At 41.5% G+C, this 12,963-nt stretch overlaps 1 protein-coding gene across 2 annotated transcripts in view; it reads left to right on the top strand.

Moving 5' to 3' along the window:
- The window catches only part of PGAP1 (post-GPI attachment to proteins inositol deacylase 1), a 328,622-nt gene that overhangs the window by 187,594 nt on the left and 128,065 nt on the right, over positions 1 to 12,963 (top strand). For both annotated transcript variants that reach the window (XM_040357117.1, XM_040357118.1), the window contains one exon: positions 7,409 to 7,486. In XM_040357117.1, the coding sequence (XP_040213051.1) occupies positions 7,409 to 7,486 (78 nt within the window). The remainder of the gene's footprint in view (positions 1 to 7,408; positions 7,487 to 12,963) is intronic.

Below are 12,963 nucleotides of genomic sequence, written 5' to 3'. Positions count from 1 at the left end.
AAATTGGAAAACATGAATTGCATAATGTGTATCCAGCTCAAGGCAACGGGTGCTGACCAATAGACTAAGAAAATTCCCTTGTAGCACTGAGGCGCCGGGATCACTGAACAGTAGGGGATACACGAGCCGACCAGTGTGCCTGGACACACACAGCTATTCATTAGGCAATTGGTAACAACTAGCCACCACAACTGACAAAAATAAAAACTCTAGGAGAGAAAAAAAATAAGTGTCGCATGGTGACACGAAAGGAAACCGCTGTGAACTTAATTTGGGGACATACAGATAGCTAGGGACATTAGCATACCTTAGCCTGAGGCAATGCAACCTTGTACAGCCAGGCTTAACAGCGGGGGGGGGGAGTTTAAGAAGTCCTAAAAACACAAGTCTGGCCAAAGTAGCATCAGGATTTTATCTATTAGATCTATGGAACTACACGTGTCAGCATGGCTGATCTTCGGTAATAAGAAAACAGATATGCTACGGATCTATGGTCGATCCATTTCAACCTCTGGAGAATACCCCAAAACCCTTTTACCACTAAGTGTGGTACCCCTGAACGCTACTTAGCCTAATATATGTGTTAGAGTGCCAATTATCCCTTGCAGTCTTACTCAATTTTTCATAAAAAAACTAATACACGGACCTCAGTTAGTTGGTTCTGCTATTCAGTGGATCAGCACATGTAACCCCCACTAGGTGGTCCAAAAACATAGCCAAATGGACTGACCACTAGACGTTCCAACTAGATAATGGTCATGAAAACCTAAACCTTGTGAAACCCGACCGACTAACCAACCTAAAGATTTCCTCCTATTCTGAAATCCTGAAAAACACAGTTATCGATTCTGAGGGATAAAACACAAAATAAAAGTTTAGTAATAAACATTCAACTTTTTCTTAACCTGGAAACAAAAAACAATGGTTATATATCTGTAACAAGACATTATCATATAAAACACAAATATACATTACATTATATTACATAAACCGTGCACTTTCTTTTAAAATACCAAAAATTGTTGAGCTCAACGTTTCATTAATATGTATTACTATAATACATATTAATGCCATATGGATTTTTGTTCTATGGTATACCAATAATTCCCCCCTAAAAATGTATTCACCATGGTTAAAAATGAGCAGTTTTAAAACAAACACATTTTTTATAAGTTTCCCTTTTGTCTTGCAAGACAATCATACTTACCTATTCTGAGTACATTGGAAAACTTCAAAAAGAAACTTCTATGGAAACAAAGATTACCGTTAATACAAAAAAATACACACATATATACATATATATATATATATATATATATATATATATATATATATATATATATATATATACACATACACATAAGGCATCTTACTTTCGCTTTACCATTCACTCGGCTCACTCAATTTGCATGACAATACAGCTGTTTCACACACCCTCACAAAATTTATCTAGGTCAAATATGACCTCAAGACCTTACATGTTCTATATCCTACTTACCCATCAACTCTGTTCATCATCACTTCTCTGGGGATGTGGATTCCCTATTAAAAATACTCACCTCATCAGTTCTGATATCCTACCATCCCTGCCCTCCAAGCATCTTTTTTTTTTCATTTGTTCGTATCATCTTCCCGTGGTGACTGCACCACAGGGCTTCCCAAGCGCTTGGCTTGAAAGTACCCTTTTTCGAATATTGCTTTCCTGTCCACTGATCCCAATCTTTTATATATTTCACAACCCAAGGTCCATATTCATCTATCATTTCTTCCTTCGGAGTCCAGTGGTACGGCTCCCCACAGTTCGACATCCATTTTGAAGCGATTTGATTTCCCATCCTTTTTGCGGACGAAGGACCTTGAGCTGATCCCGCAAACCCTTAAAGGTCGCTTTTTCCCAAAGTTAGCTACGCTTTGACTCCTGATTGAGTGGACCGGTACTGCCCCTCTGCTGATCTTTTTTCACTACTTGTCAGAACAATGACTGACTATAGTCCTTCAAAAAATTAGCCCGGGGATTTTCCCAACTAAATTAGTTGTCCTCCCGTGAACTTTTCTGCAACATTCTAAAAGAAATGCTTACTTATTAGATTGTTATGATTGCTTGCAGTGCAAGAGGCACCTAATTGCACTAATTTAACTGACGCTTACCTAATAATGATTTTTAGCAGTTACAATATAGTCAGTGTTTACAGATCTTATTACACCGCTTACCATCCCCAGTTATTTGTTTAAACAGAGGAATAGATTCACATACATCCAGATAATTCAGTGTGATTTTAGTTTCCGTTTCCACTGATGTGATTTGCCATGCGACGTTGGACCCAAAGTCGCATTACAAATCGCAGCCCATTGATTTCAATAGCACCCATTCCAATCTATGTGGCTCAATGCTGCAGCGACCGATAAAGGTACCTACACCATTTTGATGCGACTTCTGGATAAAAAAAACGCATTCAAAGCCACACCACAGTCGCACTAAAGCTGCATTTCCAAATCGCACCTTGAATCAGGCCACATTGGAGTTGCACCAGTGGAAACGCAGCCCAAAAGCATAGGTGCTGACAACAACTGAAAATTAACATTTGTGAGATGGATAGGGAAGCTTTGCTCAACAAGAAAAAGCTTCATTAAGCACCTACTATGGATCTGGCCTTTATCACAGTATACAGCAACCAATACCAACAATTGGAAAAGATCTTCAAAAAGTATTGGCCCATTTTCAGAGAGCACAGAACTTTAGTAGCGGTATTGCCATCACGACCCAGACTCACCCACCGCAGAGCACCAACACCACTAACACACCCCGTCCACAATGCACTCGATCCCCCCAGGGAAGCGAACACCTGTCCAGAACCTGAAGGACTCCACGGATGCCAGAGATGTCCACCGTGCAAAACAAATAAACCCCAGCCTCTGAGAAAAAACAACATTCAAGGCCCCTGTACATAATAGAGAGGTTTAATAACCACTACACCCACACCTTATTGAATATTAATCATTATAGCGGCGCCATCGCCCCACTGTTTATTTACCAAAGCATAGGTGTGTTTCACTCACAAAGATTGGCCTAATCTCATTCAAAGGGTCAACTGCATAGACGCACACAGGCCCAGATTCCCAGTCAGCGGGGTAAATTTGTGCGGGTGTAACGTATCCGCTCTACGCTACGCCTCTGCAACCCAGACGGGCAAGCGCTGTATTCTCAAAGCACTAGCTCTGTAAGTTGCGGCGGCGTAGCGCAAATCAGCCGGCGCAAGCCCGCCTAATTCAAATTTGGATCAGGGGCGTGTTTTTTTTTTTTTTTTTAAATCTACTGTGACTCGACGTGATAGGCGTTTTTGCCGAACGGCGCATGCGCCGTCCGTGGAATTTCCCAGTGTACATTGCTCCAAAGTATGCTGCAAGGACGTCATTGATTTTGACGTGAACGTAGATGACGTCCAGCCCCATTCACGGATGACTTACGCAAACTACGTAACTTTTTCAAATTTCGACGCGGGAACGACAGCCATACTTATGCTTCATATACCAGGGGCAACTATACGCCGGGAAAAGCCTAACGTAACTTTACTGCGTCGGCCGGGCGTACTTTCGGGAATTCGCGTATCTAGCTAATTTGCATACTCAACGCGGAATTCGACGGAAGCGCCACCTAGTGGTCAGGAAAAAAAAAAATATGCAGTTACGATCCGACGGTGTAAGAGACCTGCGCCTGTCGGATCTTATGGATATCTATGCGTGAGCGATTCTAAGAATCAGGCGCATAGATACGACGGCTCGGATTAGGACCCACGGCTGCGCACCTGGCGTTGCGCCGTTTTAAGTCCTTTCTGAACCTGGGCCACTGTCTCCAAGATTCCAAACAGAAATCCCTGCTACAATTTCATTCTATATATATATCTACATTATTCAAAATCAGTCTCATAATCTGAAGGTCGTGAGTTCGATCCTCACACAGGGCACCATCTTGTCATAGAAAAATTAATAACGCACGTACATAATCAATAATCAGAGAAATATTAATATCGCACGTGAATAATTAAGATAAGCTATAAAAATCTTTTTGTCTATATAAAAATTAAAACAAAGAATAGCGCTGCGAAAAAGAGAAAAGTATTACATTTATTGATACAGAGAAGAAACTTGTATTACTCTAATATTTACAACTATAACATAAAGGATATCACTTGTTAAAAACAGAGAGGATATTGCTGAATGCTGATACAACATACATTTATGGCTATAGAGAAGTCAACAATAAGTAATGCTAAGTGGTAGAGAGAGACGGAGAGAGAGGGAGAGAGAGAGAGAGAGAGTGAGAGAGAAAGAGAGAGGGAGAGAGGGAGAGAGAGAGACAGAGGGAGACAGAGAGACAGAGAGAGAGAGAGAGACACAGAGAGAGAGAGAGACAGAGGGAGAGAGAGAGAGACAGAGGGAGAGAGAGAGAGACATTACATCACCAGTCTTTTAGGTCAGCTCCTTCATCATGCTTCAGTCTGCTTGGTCAAGGCATCATACACTGAACTCTGTCAAGCTGACTTGACTGGCTTTATACCCCTCAGACTACACCTTTTCTCTCAAGTTCCCGAGGATTCGATTGGTTGCCTCTATGAGTCTTTTCAGTAATGACCCCCAACCGGTAACCTCCTCTTGACACCTACCAACTTCCCTTGTGATCACCCACTCACATATTTCCCACACTTAGTATCTCACAAGGACATAATTGGGCATGTTCAATTAACACAGGGAGACCTATTGTGTTCCTTAATCAGACAGAAGATGAAAGTAACCTCTCTTAATATACACACACCTGGTATTATTATCTAATTAACACAGTTCAACTAAATGTGGTCTTCATACAGGAGGTTGCAGGAAATTCTCTTAATTCAATGAGGGACAATTCCTATCAGATTCCCCCCCCCCATGGAGATAACATCCTTATGCTAACGTAGGTTCAAAAGCCTGTTGTTTGGTGAACTTTAACACTGGGTCACGCTGTTGACAAAAAAAAAACCTGTCCCAGTCATATTAATAAAAAACCTTGTAAACGAACGACATATACCTCTTCATACAAATCTTTAGAAATATGGATATGAAAAATCTCTACCACAATAGACCTGCGTCCGACTACGTCCTCCCGTCCAAGAGTCTACCGAACAGGGCTGGATAATTTGACTCCTACTGTCTCTTCCCTTTATAAGGCAATCTAATGCCTAAATAAGGAAGTGAAGTTTTTTGCCTTTTGGAATGGTTATTGAGGTAGGCTCTGTTAAACTGTTTCTAGCAAGTTAACGGTCATTGCCTCTGACTTGTCACAGTTGACAATGAGGCCCGAAATTTCTCTGAATCGATTCAGAAGGCACCAGGCTATCCTTTCTAAGGATGTATTAGTCCTCCACTTTATTGTCCTACTATCTTTATGCCCTGCTCCAAAACATCTAAAGGAAATCCTATTACCTAAATTTAGTTAGAAACCATTAGGCTAGCTTAAAGAAACCGCTTTGTCCAGAAAGACTGATCCCCTATTTGTTCTGCCCTCAACACCTTGCAAAGGAAAAACCTTGCATCCAAATACACATCACTAATAATTTTTTACCTCTAGAGCTTACACACTCAAGGGCAAATCTCTCCCAGCGCTTTTACGTGCCCACTCCATCAGATCTGTGAAAGCTTTCCTGCGATTTCCTACACCAAGCCCCTGTAGCCCAGGCCTCAAAGTTTTCCAGGTGGACATCTAATCTTATGCAGATGCAGATTTCAGCTGCAAGGTTTATACAGTGATAAGTGAAGTTCAGTCTTTGACCTTTTTGTTGTTGTTTTGGTCTTTTGGCACAGTTTTGTTTGCCCAACCTTTTCAGCCATTGCTTGGGGATAGCCCATGACCATTGAATAATTTGCCTGTGTCCTGTACTGTGCAATTGAAATAGGAGTAGTTTTGACTTGCCTGTAAATTCCACATCTTGGAGTTCAATACATGCCAACCTCCTTTCCATTTTCCGGTTACTCTGCATTGCTTGCTAGAAAACTGAGGACGCAGGGTTATAGGGCAAGCACCCAATGGGCATGTCCTCAAAATTTGCCTGTGTCCAATCACCTGAAGTTATAAGTCTATAACACCGGGTCTATGAATACCTTTCATGTATCCTGTACTGTACTCCCAAGATATGGAGTTTACAGATAATTTTTTTATATTTACTTGCCTGTACATTTTTAAATTTGGAGTACAATGCAGGACATTACCTACACTCCCGTCTGTTCCTGTGTTTGTTATAAACTGTATCTAACATTTGAGGTTAATGCAAATGCATGTGTACATTGCCATTCCAAGGCACCTCAGCAGAGTGTGGTCCCCAACTCTAAATTATGTGAGCTCCTAATCTGAGACATTTTTTTAGCCTGGATACATTCTGAACAGGCATACCTTTGTAGGTGTAGCCCCTTCTTACTTAAAGTGGATGTAAACCCTACATACACCCAGTGAAGTGAACAGCCTCAGATGATACACAGGGATGAACCAAATCTCCCTACATAGGTTTTACATCTATATCGGCTGTCTTAACATTTATATACTGTATAGAAAGTGTTAGGAAATGTTCTCTTCATGTTTAACACAGAGTGTGATGTCTGGGCATACAGCCAAGATAGCTAAAATTGCTGATTGTAGCAAAGGCACACACCCCCTCTCATCATAGGCAGAGACTCTCAGAGGTGTTTTGTAACAGGACCAGCTCCCTGCTAATCTAAATTTCAGGCTGCTTTTATCTGATGTATCCGAGAATTTTTCAGAAGTTCTCATGCTGATAACAGAGGAATGGGTGAGGAGAGAGCTATGGGACTTGGCTCTTTGAAGCAAGATAACAAAATATGTGCCCAGCTCAAATTTTATGAATTGGGTTTACATCCACAATAAAGATCATCAAAATCTTGAAATTTAGGCTCCATTCACACCATAGCGTTCTGTTTTGTGGGTGGAATTGACGCAATTTGAAAACGCCACAAATTGCGGGAGGCCCTTTGCGATCCCCGCTATTCTGAATGGCACCAAATCGCAGCATGCTTTTGCAGCGATTGTCGCCTATAGAACGTCTTTTGGATGACAGGCGTTTCACGATTCTGTTTGAGCAATTTTACCGCGATTCATCAGGCAACAATCGCGGCAGAATCGTACTGCAATTTGGTGCCATTCAAAGAAACTGGGATCGCAAGGGCATCCTGTGATTTTTGGCTTTTCTGAATCGTCTTGATTCTGCCCGCAAATCTGAACGCCATGGTGTGAATGAAGCCTTAGAGTTGCCCAAGGCCCCAGTGTAATTCTGCATTTGTTATGCTTTGATATTCAGTGACACTTAAGTACTTTAACTGAGGATTTCTTGTAATTTTTATTTACCATAGTACTTTTATTTTATAGAGTGTAACACTAAAATTGGAAAAATTCCCTGCCACAACACATTTCATAATTTATCAACCTCGAACAAACAACACTGTGGTGAGTACTTTTTATTTTTTTTGTTTTGTTTTATGCATTTTATTTATTGCAGAAAGTCATTTGGAATACAGTAAATATGAACTGAGTAAAGAAACCAATCAGATTTTTTTTTTTTTTTTTTTTCGTATACAAAACGCAAAAAAATAAATAAAAATTAAATCTGATTTATTGATATTGATTTTAGTTAGCATTTGTAGCGCTGTACAAGTCACTCGCTCACTCTGCTGTAAGTGACTGTGGTTTTGCATATGATCATTGCATTTATTGGTTTTGCCAAAAAGGTATTTACAGAAAATGTATATCATTGGACAAGTTACACTCTAGTAACTTTTTAATGGATTGGTTACGTTTTACTACCTCTGATCGTCCCCGCAAACTTTTCAAACTAGTCGCTCAGACTATGAACCCCTCCTGCCTCGAGCCTCCAGCAAACGAAACACAAGTATTCTGCAATGAACCATCTTATTTTTTTTTTTTTATTGACAAAATCCCAAACGATCAACCTCATTCGGCCAGAGCTAGAAGAAAAAAGCCATAAAAATACTATACAATCAACAGAATTTACTCTGGTCCCAATCGGCATCGACACCACCAAAATCATCATCAGAAGCCTCAGACAGCACATCACCAAATTACATTATTTCTACAAAACTTCCGAAAGAATGTACCAACATCCTGGCACCCACCATAACACTCCTCATAAATCAATCGTTCAAATAAGGCATTGTTCCGATCTCCCTTAAGCAAGGCATAATCAAACCCCTCCTAAAGAAACACAACCTCGACCCCAAATACCCAAACTACCGCAGACCAGTAACAAGCCTCAACACCATCTCCAAGATCATAGAGAAAGCAGTAGTACAACAGCTACAACTTCATTTGGACACCTACAAACTCCTGGACCTACTACAATCTTGTTTCTGCCCAGGCCACGGGACAGAAACGGCACTTCTCAAAATATGGGATGACGCCCTCGAAGCAGCAGATGACGGAGAATTATGTCTCCTGGTGCTGCTGGACCTCAGCGCAGCTTTCGACACAGTAGACCACAAAGCCCTGCTCACACGTGTCACAGAAGTACCCTGGTTCGCATCCTTCCTAGAGAATCGATCCTAGACAGTGAAACTAGGAGCCTTCACTTCAGAAGCACGTACAATTACATGCAGAGTCCCTCAAGGATCACCCCTGTCGTCCATGCTCTTCAACATCTACCTCTGCCTACTCTATGTGTGAAACTTTATGTGCACTAACAGAAATTTGTGGAACAGAAAGTTAAGTTCTGCTAGATCACTTCAGGCTGGGCCATTTTGCAGGTAGAGCTACAGTGGGTATAGAAAATAATCACCCCACCTTTAAAATAATCACGTTTTGTTTGTTTGCAACCTGAAATGGAGACAGTTTTTGTTTTATCCAGCTGTATTTATTCAGTGCAATTTATAACAAAGTGTTGGACAAAGGATCCCACAACTTCTAAAAAAACTCAACCAGTTGTAGCTAATCATCTTCCCAATGGCACACAAAGCCATTTGACTTTCAGCTGTGGTCATTTTGATTAGTTCAGCATGTAAAGAGCTTTCCTGGAACATTTCAGTCCCTGATAGTGCAATTGAAGAAAACATAGTTGAAAACCTCAACGATGGGTGGCAAGGCACATACAGTTGTGGACAGGCACAAGTCAAGAGATGGATCCAAAAATAAAAAATGAAAGGCTTTATCAATGCCTAGAAGCACAGTGAAGTCTATTGGGAAGTGGAAGGAATTTATCACAACACAGACCCTCCCTGGATTAGGACGTTGTCCCAAACTGGATGAAAGAGCCAGGAGGTCAGAGAGGATTCAAAGAGATCTACAGCACCTGGGACTGGAGCACTGGTCAGGTAAAAAGAAAAATAGATGGGGCAAAATATCAAATTCTTTATTAAAATTTGCTTTCTACTGGCAGAAAGTTGTCAACGGGAAGAAAGTTTATCTTCCAACATGACAATAGCACAAATGAGCACAGAGTGGTTGGAGGAGAAGGCAGGGAAATGTCCACCAATGAGCACACAGTGGTTGGAGGAGACGGCAGGGAATATCCTTGCATGGCCTAGTCAGAGCCCAGACTTGAACCCCATTGAAAATCTGTGGAATGACTTGAAGACTGCAGTCCACAAATAGTTACCATTAAATGTAACTGAACTTGAGCCGTTCTGCAAAGAAGAGTGGGCAAATATTGCAGTGTCTAAGTGTGCAAAGTTAGTAGAGAAACATATCCCAACAGACTAAAGGCTGGAATTAAAGAAAAAAGGTGGTTTAACAAAATATTGACACAAAGGGTGATCCTTCTTTTTTTTTTTTTTTTTATTCTCTGACATGTTGGTGTTTATATCTTTCACTTGGACATTATAGGTTGCACTTCTAGTAAATGCAGCCGGATAAAACGAAAACTGCATGTCCTCATTTTCAGGCTGCACAATAACAAAATGTGATTTTAAAGGGGGTAATTATTTTCTATATACACTGTAGGTTAACCACTTAAGACCCGGACCATTATGCAGGTTAAGGACCTTGCCCCTTTTTGCGATTAGGCACTGCGTCGCTTTAACCGACAACTGCGACGTGGCTCCCAAACAAAATCGACGTCCTTTTTTTTCCCCACAAATAGAGCTTTCTTTTGGTGGTATTTGATTATCTCTGTGGTTTTTTATTTTTTGCACTATAAACAAAAATAGAGCGACAATTTTGAAAAAAATGCAATATTTATTACTTTTTTTCTATAATATCCCCCAAAAATATATAAACGTTTTTTTCCCCTCAGTTTAGGCCGATACGTATTCTTCTACATATTTTTGGTAAAAAAAATCGCAATAAGCGTTTATCGATTGGTTTTATAGCGTTTACAAAATAGGGGATAGTTTTTACTGCATTTTTATTAATATTTTTTTTTTACTACTAATGGCGGCGATCAGCGTTTTTTTTTTTCCGTGACTGCGACATTATGGTGGACACATCGGACAATTTTGACACATTTTTGGGACCATTGTAATTTTCACAGCAAAAAGTGCTATAAAAATGCACTGTTTACTATGAAAATGACAATTGCAGTTTAGGAGTTAACCACTAGGGGGCACTGTAGGGGTTAAGTGTGACCTCATATGTGTTTCTAACTGTAGGGGGACGGGGCTGGACGCGTGACGTCATTGATTGTATTTCCCTATATCAGGGAACAGACGATCAATGACACTGCCACAGTGAAGAACAGGGAAGGTGTGTTTTACACACACCTCTCCCTGTTCTTCAGCTCCGGTGACCGATTGCGGGACACCGGCGGCGACCGGGTCCCGCGGGCGCGGTCACAGAGCTTAGGACCGGGTCGTGAGCGACCCCATGGCTGGGCTTAAAGAGACACGTACAGGTACGTGATTGTGCCCAGCCGTGCCATTCTGCCGACGTATATAGGCGTGAAGAGGTCCTTAAGTGATTAAACATTAAAGTGAAACTTCACTCTCCCAATTAACATAGAGTTTTTTTTTTTTATCCCCCCTTAATCTCTTCTTCTCAAAAGGAAATAAATTCAGTTCCTCTAATCTTTCCTCATAGCCGAGTTCCTCCAGTTCCCCGATATCCTTTTTGAGAACTGGTGATTAAAACTGAACTGCATATTCCAGATGAGGTCTTACTAATGATTTGTACAGGGGCAAAATGATATTGCAGTCCATACCTCTCAAAGTGATTATAAACGATCACCTTGTAAAACAACCCATTCAGTTTCAAATAGAAATTAAAGGCATAACATTTTTGTATAGAAAAATAAATATATAAATACCCTTAATCTGTATTTATAAATGAGTACCTTCCTTCTGTTTTCAGCAACATAAGATCTGGGGGGAGGAGAAGTAGCAGTACACTGAGCATCCCAGGGAATGGCTGTGGAGGGGAGGGGGTTGTCAGAACAAGTGAACAAGTCTGATAACTGGAGGAGAGCAGGCCGAGTTCCCACCCAGCATTGCTAAAAACTGGTCAGTTTTTATTATAAAAACAAAAAGGGACTAACAGGAATGCCAGGGATTTCATACAGGGAAGCAATACAAAGAACAGAGACTTTCTCACACAAGTACATGGTACAGGCAGGCACATATCAGGAATATGTAGTGTTGGGGTAACACACTTTCATACAAGAAAGGACTTTGCTTGCTTTGAAAACCACAGCTTTGCATTCCAGGTTGTTAAGCTTATGATCTACCAGAACACCCAGATCCTTCACCATTGATTCCCCCAGTACAGGGGTAGCGAATTAAAATTAAAGGTGGTCCAGTAACTAAAAGGCTCAAATCACAAGTCTGCGCCATAAAAGATTGTACATGTCTACTTTCCTTTTTTTTTGGGTGCAAGCCACGCTCTCTGGAACTTTTCTTAGCGTTTACTCCACACACTCTACTAATACTCTGTAAATGTTTCCAATAGTGTTCCCCCCTTACATCAGGTGCCCCTAGCAGAGTAATTTTTGCCCCCATCAGACTACCCCCATAAATCAGTTGCCACCAGAGTACCCCCTTATATCAGGTGTCCCCATCACAGTGCCACTTTACATCAGGTTTCTTCATTAGAATCACCCTTACACCTGGCGTCTCCCATCAGTGTGCTCCTTTACATTGGGTGCCCCCATCACAGTGCCACCTTACATCAGTTGTCTCCATCAGCGTGCCCCCTTAAAATGTGCCCATCAGCAGGCCCCTTATTTTTTTGTTATGGGGCACACCAAAATATGCCAATTAGCGTGTCCCTTAACACAAAATGTGCCCATCAGTGTGTCCCTTAACATTAAATATGCCCATCTGGGATGTTGACAGCTGCAGATTGAGTGTAAACAGCGGCTCCATCCTTGGATACTACAGTGACAGTATCCAAGGATGGAGCCGCTGGTACACTCCATCTGCAGCCGCTGACATCTTAGCGGCAGCCGCCAATATCCACCTGAGCAGCTGGAAATCCCTCCTGCAGACTCCATACCATCACATCACAGGCATCTGTCTCGCTCATATCCGCCAGTGTAGCCACGGCACCGTCCTCCGCCACAGAGCCCGAGGAAGACCCACTGCTTCTCAGACGATAATGAGCACCTTCTTCACATCCTAAAGTGAGTTTTTTCCCCCATCATTTTTTATTGTGGTTTTTTTTCTACGCATATCTGTTTTTACCTTCCAGAAGGCTGGCTCCCTCTTCCTCTACTTGCACTCATTTCATATAGGTATTCAGGGCCTATTAGAGGAGCTGCCTCCACTTGTGTTCCAACTCCAACCTGTCCTTTTGTCCTGCAGTTCCCTCTGTTTTGAAATCCACCAGTATTACAGTAGCGGCGTAGTCATCTTCCAGGTAAAATGATGAATTTAGACGTCCCTTGAATAGGAATTGGCTCACAGACATGTCAAGGATTACGGGCATGTTTTCCTGTGGCCACTGCGGCTCCTGCAAATATGTTGACCTCTCTAAAATATTCA

The sequence above is a fragment of the Rana temporaria genome, chromosome 6, assembly GCF_905171775.1.
Source record: "Rana temporaria chromosome 6, aRanTem1.1, whole genome shotgun sequence".
In the NCBI taxonomy this organism is placed as follows: domain Eukaryota; kingdom Metazoa; phylum Chordata; class Amphibia; order Anura; family Ranidae; genus Rana; species Rana temporaria.
This window is presented reverse-complemented; position numbering and strand designations above follow the sequence as displayed.